The 12,486-nt window shown below is 51.3% G+C and overlaps 4 protein-coding genes across 4 annotated transcripts; 2 read left to right on the top strand and 2 right to left on the bottom strand.

Annotated features, from left to right (window-relative positions):
• Positions 1-452: 452 nt before the first annotated feature.
• Positions 453-1,031, bottom strand: ETH_00002210 (ctr copper transporter domain-containing protein, putative; the record flags this gene model as incomplete). The annotated part of the gene is made up of 1 exon (XM_013378604.1): positions 453-1,031. The coding sequence occupies one exon, from the start codon at positions 1,029-1,031 to the stop codon at positions 453-455; it is 579 nt and encodes a 192-aa protein (XP_013234058.1).
• A 1,873-nt stretch (positions 1,032-2,904) lies between these two features.
• ETH_00002205 (uncharacterized protein) lies at positions 2,905-3,867 on the bottom strand (the record flags this gene model as incomplete). Its single annotated transcript, XM_013378603.1, has 1 exon — positions 2,905-3,867. One exon carries the CDS (start codon positions 3,865-3,867, stop codon positions 2,905-2,907), a length of 963 nt encoding a protein of 320 aa, XP_013234057.1.
• A 954-nt stretch (positions 3,868-4,821) lies between these two features.
• Positions 4,822-6,862, top strand: ETH_00002200 (uncharacterized protein; the record flags this gene model as incomplete). Its single annotated transcript, XM_013378602.1, has 6 exons — positions 4,822-5,128; positions 5,491-5,614; positions 5,731-5,906; positions 6,014-6,467; positions 6,567-6,687; positions 6,839-6,862. 6 exons carry the CDS (start codon positions 4,822-4,824, stop codon positions 6,860-6,862), a joined length of 1,206 nt encoding a protein of 401 aa, XP_013234056.1.
• Positions 6,863-10,955: 4,093 nt separating this feature from the next.
• Positions 10,956-11,977, top strand: ETH_00002195 (uncharacterized protein; the record flags this gene model as incomplete). Its single annotated transcript, XM_013378601.1, has 2 exons — positions 10,956-11,060; positions 11,726-11,977. 2 exons carry the CDS (start codon positions 10,956-10,958, stop codon positions 11,975-11,977), a joined length of 357 nt encoding a protein of 118 aa, XP_013234055.1.
• Between the last annotated feature and the right edge of the window lie 509 nt (positions 11,978-12,486).

Raw genomic sequence — 12,486 nt, 5'->3', positions numbered from 1 at the left:
ATGCATTCGATGCGAAGTAAACGGGCAACACGCTCCATTCGCTAGAAGAGAAGTTGCGTGAACAGAAGCTCCTGTTCACGCTTGAAACATTCGGGGAATTGCCCCGCCAATACATCTAGGGGGAAAGCTGCGTGGTGCTTTTTGGGCGGATGCCAGCTTGATCAGCGCATCTCTTGCTTGCGGAGACTGCGGCAATAAAGAGAAGCCGTCAGCAAAACTCAAGGAAGCGCGTTGGGTGCTACAACCAACGCAAACATTAAGACAGAATGAAACAAACAAAAGCCGGGGCAGCCGCCTTAGACTACCTCGGCTGCCGGCAGGTGCCCCTGACCCCAGGGCGCCACGCAGTGACGCATCGGCCGAGGTGAGGCCCGAACCCGAAGCCTTCCAAACTTGGAAGGAACTTGGTTGAGTTCGATTAGAAATCAGCTGAAATCAAAATTCAGTGACCCTCAGACTCCAGCGAACTCTGACTTTGTGTCCGTGTTGGACTTGCACGGACCCCCTTGCTCAGGCACTGGCTGCTCGCCGAAGCTCATTTTGCTTCGCCTGCACGAAGCGACTAGCTGGGAAGCCGCACAAGTGCAGGGTCGGCCCTTGTGGCAGCCGCAACTCAGGGTTTCGTTGCATTCGCACCCTCCGCTGACTTTCGCCGGCTCAAAAGGCAAGTCGAGGAAGCGGCCAATCGTCAGGAAGCCTAAGGCCATCCCTCCTAGCATTGAAACAAAGATGCCAACGTTGAAGGTCATTGCTACCAGCATCAACATGTAGTCCCAGGAGTAATTCAAGAAGGTGACGCACCCACGTATGGCATTGTGAAAGACGGGGAAGCAGCCGAACAACAGCGTCGGCTTGCTTCTATTTTCCATCATCGCTAGACGGACATCGGAGATGCGACGCAGAACCTTCAGCGCTATCGAGATGAATCCAAAGATAATGCAGCAAACGCAGGTCACTGCGTATTGAGCATTTGTTCGGGCGTGCCACCAAGAGAAAAGGAGCAACACCTCTGGTGAAGCCTCAAATGACATCGGCAGGGGAAAGCCATCCTTATTTAGCATCTCTGAGATTCCACGAATAGAGAAAATCGAGACCAGAGTGGGGAAAAAAGACCTAACGTGGTCTTGACCATGAAGAGAGAAACTAGCGCGTAAATGAAGGCTTTCCAAGGCCTCAATCAATAGACAGCACTCTCACGCTGAGTACTATGTGTTCTATTCTCAAATAATTGCCGAGAAGGTAAAGTTGTCGTAGTCAAAACATAAACGATTGGGTTGCCTGTGCCTTCTCCACCGCCTCACGCTGGCCGCAAGGTACATGGAGATCTATCAACAAGAAACACTTTCCCAGTTAAGAAATGCAGCGGATATTTGTCCCCCTATTGGCGTCTTCCTCGTTGCCTCTATGCGACAGAGAAGTTTCAAGGTGTTTTACGGAATGTTCCGCATGCATCGACCTTATGGGGCTTTGAAACAGCTTGTGAAGCCTCAAATGCCTCAACAATGTGAACAGTCTACCTGTCACTCAACATATAATGGAGAAAATTTGTCATTAAGCCGACAGTATCCCCGTCACACGTGCCCGATGAGACAATGTATTTCAGCGTAGCGACCGGCACTTCACTCTCATACACTGCCTAGAGCTATACTCAAAATATTCCCCTCCGTGTCTAGCTCGAGAGATACCGATAGCCTCCGATATTCTAATGCGCCATGTACGCAGCACGCCGAACCGAATTCCTCAGTTAGATGAGTGTAGGCAGGAAGAACCACACGCTGTTTGGGTGCTCGCTGTCTGCTCTCCGAAGCGCGCCTCTCAGAGTAGTCCCGATGCACAGAAATCCAATGAATTGAAGTGCCTCCCTCAGAAAAATGAAAGTCCCAGCCGCAATACATCTAAGGGAGCCATTGTTCAGTCACGATTGGCGCGAACCGAACCGCAACGCAGCACCTCCCTGCATTCAAGACAGCATGCCTTGGAACACAGAGCTCACCCTCAATCTGCGATAAACAGAGGAAAGAGCTAACCCCCCACAACTATTCCGCGATAGCTTCCGTCTGCAGCATCTAAAATTTGGATTGGCTCGATGCAACCTCACGACTAGACTACGTGACTCGACGACGCGGCGAATCCATTGTATCCGATGACGAAAAGCGTACATCCTCTGTTTCTCTCACGACGTATTCCTCCTCCGACTCAGCTACAACACAACCCTACATCTACTTCACAGTAAATTGGATCCCGTGCACTCAAATTCCGGACCCTGGGCCCACAATACGTTGGCCATCCCATCACTGCACTCTAGACTGTACACGTTCACGACAATGGCCTGGCTACTTCGGCAACAAAGAACTGAACACTCCAAGTACTCCACCCGAAACCGCAACTGTGCAGAAAATTGAAGCCGAAATTGTCCCCCCACCTCGCTAACCCCCTGCGCGTTAGGAATGAGCAACAAAGCACCAAACACCACTGCCGTGCATTGAGGTAGCGCTTTGGCTACAAATGTCCGCGCTTGGACCAGTCCGGCTAGAAAAACACTGACGATGAAGCAAGCAGCCAGAGAAAGGCAAGCGACCTCCAAGAGGCACCCAGCGGTGGAGTGGGGGCTGCGCGCCCCCATGAAGGAACTGTTCGTTTCGACAGGCCAATCTGGTGCCTGGTCGCCTGCCTAGCCAACTACGTCACTGTGATTCACAAGAGCGAGGTGGTTTACTGGCGAGCCCATCAGTTGCTGGGCACAGCTACGCTACAGCATGTGCCAAGACAAAGGTTTTCTGCCAGCAGCAGCAGCACTGCAGCGACAAGCATTTGCTTGCGGTCTTCGCGACGGGACGAATGGAGGCAACTGATCCTTCCACGGCTTTGTCGGAAGGACAACTCCCCTTCTTCTCGATCATCAAATCAGCTCACAGACCCCATGGACAGCGGCGACGTGACGTTGGCCCTTCCGCTGTCTGCAGATCCGCGCTTGCCTTTCCTCCTCAGAGACAACAGACGACTCGCGTGCTGCACGAATTCCCCCCCAACGCGCGTCTCGCGCTGGTGATTTGCATATCCCCCCAACGAGCGGGAGAAGCAACTCACGCCGCCTCCACTCCCCTTGTTCTGCGCCGAAGAGCCCTCACCCCCCGCGCCGCTGCAGCCCGCAGCCGCCAGCTTCGGAAACCTGCTGCGCCACTGCAGGAACGGCAGCCCCCGCGGAGCCGCCGCCTCGGGGCCCCGCGTCAGCTGGGACTCTGTGGAGGAACTCGTCTTCTTTCGCCAGCCCCCCGACAGCTTTCTCCTCGTCGGCAGCATGAAACACGAGTTCAGGAAGCTGCGCAAACTGTAGGCTTCGTCGCACGGCTTGAACTCCGCGGGGGAAAGGGAAGACTCCGAACGCTCCGCATTGGTGGACCCACCACCGCACGAGACGGCCGTCTCCTCGCTTTGAGACAGCAAACCAACGTCGCTCCCCTGGGGGATGCTGCAACTGTCCTGGCCTTTGGGCAGCACTAGGTCCACAAGCCCGGCGTCTGCCGCGCCCCAGGAACCGGGTTGGCGCTGCAGTTTCAGAGCATCTAGACTGTGAATGCGGCCGAATATATCCACCAGGCTCTGCTCACTGGCACCCTCGTTACGCCACCCCATGCCGTCTAACGAAGGATCACGTCCTCGACCCCCACTGTTCTTCTCGCCGCTGGCTGCGCCGCCGCTGGCTACACCACCGACACCCCAGGCCGCGCTTGGCAGCCGAAGGAGCAAGGTAGTTGTTCCGGCATTATAGGAGCAGCACACAGGGGAGTACGTCACGTCTAGCTGATCCTCCAGCCAGCGCAGGTTCTCCGCAGGGGAGGGCGGGGCAGGCTCCGGGTATACCTGCATTCCTTCGACAGCCTGTTCTCAGGCACCCCCGCATTCAAGAGCACATCACTTCGGATGTGTTTTTCGGGTATCTGCCCTCACGCCAAAGCTGTTTCATCCGCAGCCTAGCCCTGCGCGTCGCGGGGAAAACCGGAAAAAACGCGTCGCCTGCCCTCCAGCGCCCTCTAAAAAGAGCTTCCTAGGCAAGAATGTCCCATGAAAAATGCAGAGACAAATTGAGGGCCCAGAGGCAACTGCTGACGGGGGAGCAAACCACGTTCCCTATTGGGGAGGCGCTTTGAGCGCATCGCGAGGATTGCGACGCAACTCGGCCCCGCACTGAGTGCCTCTCGCATAAGTTTCTGGTATCAAGTGGAACCAAAAACTTGAATTTGAGAATTCCCTGCAAAAAGAAGGGGGCCCGATGCTAAAAAACCGCCGGCATCACCGACTCTGCAGCAGCAGTGCGATGCAAGGTGCAACAAACGGCAGCCGTGCCCACCAGCCATACACTAAATGCAGCATACCTTGCCCCAGGATACGCCATATAGCGATAAGTTGTGCAACGACTTATTAATTTCGCCCAATATTAGTGCCTTTCATTTATGAGTGTTCTTTACCGTGAAGAACACCAGAAAAACGGCTGAAGCACTCCACTTCTTGCAGGAACGCTGAAGCACGCGTGGCTTCTGCTGGCACCCTCCACCTGCTGCTTAAGCACCCGGTGGGGAGTGTGCAGCTCATCCCGGTCTTTTTGGTATTGCATGCACCATATTGCGCTTTTTGCAGCTCTAGTTGCAGCGCTACCTCTTTTTCCCAGAATAGGGAGTTGTTGCGGCAGCAATCGTGATCCCCACACCTCACAGGCCGCAATTGGTTTGGCTCTTGAAGCTTGTCTTCACCAACTTTGCCACGGGCGGATAGCAGGGCGCGGGAATCTTTTCGCGCGTAATTTTCATCTGCTCCGTGGTAAAGATGAGTGAGGGACGGATGGAATCTGAGGAAAGGGAACGCAGGGATGAGGAGGTGGGCGACAGAGATCGAAGCAGAAAGCGAGGGGGTAGCCATGGCCCTTCAGAGGGTAATTCGGGCGGCCAGGAAGAAGAGAACCGAGATATCTCCCATGTGAGGAGGGCTAGCGGGAGTTGTGGTCGGGTTGAGGAGAACGTTCAGCAGAGCAACAGGGAGCGCAACGATGCCAGCGATGAGTGCAATGGCGGCGAAAGGAGGTTCGGCAGCCAACGTCGTAGCGGCAGCGGCGCCCGCCCACGGCAGCGAGGAGGTACGCAGCAGTGTCAGCAGGTGCAACAGCTAATCATTTGTACTTAGACAGCAGTATCACCCACAGCATACCAGTGCCGCAGTTAACTGCAGCCTTGCCCCATGCAGCAGCGCCGGCAAGTGCAGACACGCTGCATTTCAGCTTCCGCATCAAGGCATTGAAAGCCTGGCGGCAGCGACTTCTATGCACCTTTATCAAAAGTACGCCTTTCGTGCTTTGTTTGGCGGTGTTTTCGGAAGAGTGAGCCGACATATTCCCTACGGGAATGTGTTCATGGATCCTTCCACCGGCTTGTTTTCATCTTTTTTGCTTTGGATTAGTTGGATCATTGGGTGTTGTGTACGTGCTTGTTATCCCGGCAGGAGATACGGATACGCTTTACATAAGCAATCTGCCTCTGCGCTGCGGAGCGCTGGAACTTCGGCGTATCTTCGAGGAGGTTGGGGAGGTGAAGGATTGTAGAATTGTAAACAATCCGGTATCCAGGTATGCTCTTTTTTCCGAGTAGCGGCCGTTTGCTTCGAGAGAACATCCTCAAGTGCAGGTGAACAGTGATCGTTTCATCCGGCAAGTACAGAAATGTTGTGTGTGTGGATATGTAGGGAATCGCGTGGCTTTGCTTTCCTGTCATTCGTTGACCCAAGTCACGCTGCAGTGGCAATAGAGCACTTTGACAACAAGACGATTTTTGGTGACGGTTCACGGCCTGTGAGGGTAGAACGGGCAAAGCGCAATAAGCCGCACAATCCTACACCTGGCTTTTACAAGGGACCACCTGGTATGTTCAATCGCTACTTTATGAGGATATTTTTCGGCCGATCATGCATTTGGACTATTAGGTCGGGCATCTCTTCCATTCTGTGCACCTCGTTCCTTTTTTTGCAGGAGCCAGCATAAAGTACGATAAATCGGGACGGTTGAAGCCCGGTTTCCTGCCTTATTATGCTGTAGCACCGGGTGCGTCCCGAGAGTTTGTACCGCCTAGCCCTTTTGGAATGGACTACGGTTCTGGTACGCGTAGTCATTCTGGTGGGCGTTGGGAGGACCGTGATTGGGGTGCCAGGGGAGGCTACGACCCATCCGGTCGGTATTATGACAGAATAGACTATTCGGCCCATGCGCGGCCGCCCACGGACTTCAGAAATGCAAACCCGGGGGAATTTCCCTATGATATGCGCATGGAGAGAGGATATGATCTGAGGGCAGGACGAGGCGGATATGACACTCGGGGGGCGCCACCATATGAACGCGGGGCCCCGGTCTACGATGCTCGCGGGTATGATAGGACAGGATATGACAGCAAGTGGCAGCAATACGAAGATCCCAGGGGGGATGGAAGGTAAGATGGTAGAATTTACATCTTTCTCTTTTGGGTCACTAAAACAACGGTTCACGTGTGATCCTTTTAGGCAAGCCGGAATTTCTCGCTTGTTCGCAGATACGTTGGATATTGTGATTACTACGGAGGGACTGGTGGAGCTGGAGCAGCGTATGATGTGAACGCCCGTGTGGATAATCGTGAAGTAAAAGCTGTGGGACGAGAGCGCTCACGATCGTACGTAGGCCATTTCATTCACTCAGATTTTTCTTTCGTGGATCCGTAGTTGGCCGGCTTTTGTAGGGAGGATATCTCTTTCGATGAGTCCGTCGTCGGGTAGTGGCCAGGATTTTCCATAGTCGGTATTTTTTCTGTTTTGTTTGGCGCTTCAGGAGAGGTCGGCGCGAACGTCGTAGGTCGGCTTCACCGGAAGGTCGTCATCATCGCGCAGCTCGCAGATGATTTAGCATTCGGTCAGAATTTGCGATGCAGCGCCGATACACTGTTGGGGGTGCGCTGCGACTTGGCCAACAGTGTCCCTTGCGCCGCATTATGGGGATCAGAGAGTGGCGGACGCGACCTCTCAACATATCGTGCATTTGCCGTGTTCGTTTGAAGTAGTTTTTACTTCATGGCGATGCACCGAATGTACTAAACAGCTTTGCTGACAGTGGAACGCTTAGGCATCAGCTTTTTGGTGCGGACTAAACTGGCAAGCTTTGGAATAGAATGTCTTTTGGGTAGTAGCGTGAAAACGATTAGCTTTCAGAGTATAGTCTGTATAGAAAGTTTATCCACATCACGGTGGACGTCTGATTTAGCGGAGGAGGTATGAACCCTCAGAGCCAGCCCAGTCTGAAGTGTAGGACATGAGTGCGTGTGGAACGTTGATATGAACGTGAAGCCACTTACAGGAAGCATTCATCCATCTTGGTCTTTGCTCCCACAGACTGCGAAGGTGATGGAAATGTAAGATGGTTTGTTCAACGAAACCAGAGCTTTATCACACTCACCGGTGCAGGATTTCGAGGAGAGAGTGTATCATTCCTCTCAGTGTTGGGATGACATTCTCAGATGCGCGCATCACGTAATGATAGCCATTCCTGCTCCAGTCGGAAGCTATGTCCCTGACCTGCGGCGAGACATTTTGCAGAGCTATTCAATGCGCACTGTGGTCAGAAGCCTTACTCTGGAGAGCAGCATTTCGGCGTGATACTTGAGCTTGTCAAGAGAATAGCCAGCTGCTTCGAGCTGCAGAGACGGTTATGTAGTTGCCTTCGCGCACATCCGGTTGATGGTGTTCTTACGTTGCGGCCAACTACGAAGACAAGAGCTGCGGCTTCAGCCAACATCACGGACAAGGAGATCGCGAAGAACATGGGTGAAGACTCCGCGCAGATTCCCACTCCCATACTCGCAAATCCGCGAGCAGACCTGTGCAACGGGGTAGAAGAGCAACACGGAAGAATTCGGCTCAGTCTTCATATTACCAGAAGAGAAGAAGTGCCGGGCAGGCGACCAGTGCCACAGATGCCGCAGCGGAGAGGAGACCCTGGTGGAAAATTTTAGTAGCCAAGTGATGTTGGGCTGAGTATGGTATTTCCTTACTTCGCTCATGAGCTCGCGCATTGAAGTTTCGGCCTTGTATACTCTGAATCCAGCCTGGTTCGAGAAGTGCACATTAACGGAGTTCCGAGCACAATGCTGCATTTACTAGTTCTTACTTGCATAGCCCTGGGGTTGACTTTCGTGGCGAAGTGAGCAGCGGCCGCAAGAGACCCGCACAGAATTGCATTCACAATGTGCCACTCTGACTGCAAAAGGATGTCAATTATGTTGATACAACCATTGCATGGTTCTTGCTTACCAGATCCATGTCGCACAGGCTGTTGGCGAACAGGAGCCCTGTGGCCAGGCTTACTGCTGCAACTACGGTGCAGGCAGAACAGGCCTTGTCAAAGCTCCTTGCAAAAGTCTCCTCCTGGCCGTACATTTTCGCGAATTGGTGAAAATGAAGATCCGTGAGGGTACTGGGCCTCAAAATAAAAATGGATGAGAAACTGTTGATGTGAGTCTGTTAACGGTTTCTGGTCTGTTCGAAGGCGCCGCTCTTACCACATTTGAAGGTGGGATGTCCGTACACCTGGAGTCACTTCTTGACAACAGCGAAGGTGAATTATTGTCAAGTCTGATGCATCTTGCATTCACAGTGGTCTGAATCAAGGAATTTCTAAAAGGCAAAAAAACTATATTGAAAATGTACGCTCAAGAGGAAGCCTTTAAGAAAAGCGCGGACTTCGCGCTTTCCACGAGCACTGTGCTCAGTGGAGTATGCCTTGTATCAGGTAACACAATATCCTCCACTTTCCTTTGCCACTCGGCACTAATCTCATCTATTTTCAGGTGTGGTACTGTCCAACACTGTTTGCGGACCAGAGCTGGTAGGCTACTGAATAGTGATGTCACGTTCATCTATCCTTCATTTCTCGCGAAGTCGGAGTGGAATATTGTCAATGGCGTCCTCTGTGGAGCACTAGCCGCTTCACTTCATTTTGCTCTCAAGTCCTGCCCCAAAGTTCTTCAGGTTTGTGCATTTGCGGCAACAGAAAGTGTATAAAAGGGTCACCATGCTCTTCACAGAATGCATTCCGGCTCTCGAGAAGGGAGATGTCGCCGAGGGAATTGATGTCTGAAGTACGTTTTCATCAATATTCTCCTATTCAGGCAGTTCTCATAGAGCTGCCGTATAACAGGGACTGCTCGTTACAGCAGTATCTGCCGGCATCGTTGCGATACCGGCACTGTTGGCTTTCTGGTCTGTCAGCGGGCTCTTCAGCATGACCATCGGCCTCTGCGCTGAATCTGCCCCGCTTTTCTACTGTGTCACGTTGGCTGCAATGCTGGCTCAAATTGCTGCCATCGCGAATGTAGCGAAAATAAATGTACGTAGATTACGTCACTACCTTATGGTAGCGGAAGCATGCTTGCTTGCTTAGATGGAGGCTGCTGGATACAACGTCCGCAACATTGAATGTGCTGTTCATGAATGCGCTTCAAAGGTAAGAAAGATAGGCTTTTGAGGGGTCCCAGCAGTGATCTAATCAGCCTGTGCGCAGACAAAGGAAGTAGCCATGGACATAGGGCGGAAGGGCCACGAGGCAGCCTTGATGGCTTCAGATCGGGCTATTCCGGTTCTTCATGCCACAGTGGAGAAGGGAAAACAGTATGTTGGCGCTTGATTAGGCCGATTTCATGCTGGTTTACTCATCGCTACTGCGCGCGTATCAGCTTGTTCGAGTCAAGACCGAAGTACATGACTGTAGAATGTAAGATGTTTTTGATCTTCTTATTCGTTACAGAATTTGAACAAAATTTTCAGATTGGACTGGGCCTGAGGGTCGTTCTCTTCTACGCTATTGAATTTTGGACTGAAACCAAATATTCAACGAATGCGGCCGACTTGCATTCGTGCTTGGGGCAAGGAGAGCCAACACAAGCACTCTCCCCGAAAGCTGGTGCAAACTAAGCCCGGCCTTTGTTAATCTTATGCATTTTATTTGTATATGTGCACTTTGAGGCGAAGCGAGCCTACGTAGAAGGAGTTACCGTAGCAGCAGCTCAGTCATACAGACCATATGCAGCTGGGTTTTTGTCGTCAGGCCTATCTGCCACGTTTCAACTCAGTTGTAACGACATAAACTTTTGTAACCTTGTTTTAAATAACAGTGATTATGCACCAAGCTTGCGCTTGGATTCTCACGAATCTGCACACGTCCTGTAGTGCTGGGAGGTGATCCGGAGTGTTGCTGTCCTTTGGAAAGCACTAAATGCTCCTCACCATGGAGTGAAGAGAGAAGTCTAAAAGTGTAGCCTTTATGGATGCGTTCTTTTCAATTAATTTTAGAGGGGATCATAGTGGGATGTGCCGGCAGCAGCGCGTGACCTCCAATATGGGAGAGTCAAACCTGAGAGTTAATACAGCAATCGAGAATGTTCAGGAAAGTAGAGAGTTCCAGGGACAAAAACCGGTAGAAAAAGCTCTTAATGATCAAAATCCCCCTCAAAGGGTGAGGAAATATGAGATTTCAAATGAAGGTCTGATGGATCGGTCTCTAGCTCTTGTATGGGAGATGCACGATCTCTTATTAGGGCGTGCTGTACTATATTGTGAGACATGAAAAGAACGGAAAAGCATCTTTTTTTTATCAATTCAGTATATTACCAGCGAAAATTTCAGCTTGTTTTGCGTCAATCGTTTCTTCGAAATTTTTGCAAGTGTACTTGTGCAAACAAATAAAGCTAGCCAGTATTAATGGCGAAACGCTTTGAAACCCTAGCTGCCTCCTTGTCACGTGAATAATTTTGAATGCAAGCCGACTATCTCCTTAGCCACAGACTGCCAGCCCATGATCAATTTACCCCTCCTAGATTCAAGCCTTGACGCCTTTTCCTCCCTCTCGTACTCAATGGTAGAAAGACCATTAACTACACAGGAAAAACAAAGCCGCAATGCGTGCAGCGATTTCCAAGATTCTGTACCAATCATACCGTGCAGGCAAGCGCTATGGGGAGGGGAAAGCAGAGCCAGAGTCTTACAACCGAACAACAGATAAGGTACGGCGCCTGTACCTTTTTCATATAGTTGCTATGCCATTAAGAGCTGTCCCTTTACGTATCCAGCTGCAGCGAGGTGTTCCCACTGCAGGTGCGAGGGCGTTGTCCCTTGTCAGAGGCTGTACGAATCCGCAATACAGAGGATGTGGCATCGGGAAAGAAGGAAGTGCATACTACATGAAGTAGAGAGGGGCATTCCCAGAATACGCGAAGTAAGAGAGGCTTCCTCTGGTGCGCCATCAAGCAGTCATACGCATTTAGTGGAGCCTGTGGCAGTCTTCTCTGTCCTGCAATGACTTGAATTGACTGAGGTATATCTCCGCAGGTGAATCGGAAAGCTAATATCGATATGCGCGCGTACTATGACCGCGTAAGTGTCTTTTTGGCCTGAATGACTAAATTGACCAGAAAATCACCAGAGCATTCAATCAACGATGGACGCATATTGGAAGGCAGCAAACCAATATGTGTTGTGATTAATTTCTGTAACTTTCCGCGTACGGTGCCAGGAATTTGCTCGGCGGCAATCTAGGATTCAGAAAGCTCTTCAAGAGAAGCAGGAGGTAAAACACATTATTTAGACTGGCCCATTCGACTGCACTAGAAGCTTTAGCCCCGCTGTAGGTCAAACGTTCGTGTACAAAGAGATTCAACAATTCCTTCAGAAACTGGAAGAGGAATTCAAGTTCTGCACATTCCAGCCCACAATTCTAGCTCGGTCGAGACATCTTGCAAAAGCGCGGAAGGCGAAGAAGTCAACGGAATGGAAAGGTCTTGTGCAAGAACCGACAACAACTGACTCCAGCACAAGTGAGCTGGCAACAAAATGCTGCGGCCCCTGCAGCAGTCTGGCGTGCCATCGTCGTTCTGCACTCTTGCTCTACAGCCGCAGGCAGGTGGCCTTCACTGAGGGCTGATCAGGAACAATACAATTACTTTTTGCCTCGCTTTTGTTCACAGTAGAAATAACATGCGTTCCTTTGACTGGCGCGCAGCAGAACCCGTCGAGGAAGTGAAGAATTCCGCACGCAGTCTTCGTAGTTCCACGCGGTCTTATCCTTCATTCCAAGAACGGTAAATCAGTTTTTTGCATCGTGACTGCACTCATGGCCTACAAGCAAGCAATGCTTTCCTCGCTCCACTATCCAAAACTTCACCCTTTTCAAAATAGCCAGTTCCTGAGAGGGAGGCGCGTCTGTCTTTCAGAGTTCATTCCACTGCCCTTCAGAGTTCGTTTCAAAGCCTATATGCCTCCTTATTTCTTTTCCTGGGGTTCTTTTGATGTGGGCGAAAGATATTGAGTCTGCACTCTCAAGCAACGGGAAGTTCCTTTTGGTTGTTTCTACTCAGACTCAATTTTTATCTGTTATCCCGGACTCTCAGACGCCAGCTATTGCAAGAGAAAAGAGTGAGCCTTTTGAAACGG

The sequence above is a fragment of the Eimeria tenella genome, genomic scaffold (genome assembly GCF_000499545.2).
Source record: "Eimeria tenella Houghton genomic scaffold, Eth_scaff90, whole genome shotgun sequence".
Classification (NCBI taxonomy): Eukaryota; Apicomplexa; class Conoidasida; order Eucoccidiorida; family Eimeriidae; genus Eimeria; species Eimeria tenella.
The sequence above is the reverse complement of the archived record's forward strand: the minus strand, read 5'-3'. Positions and strand labels throughout refer to the sequence as shown.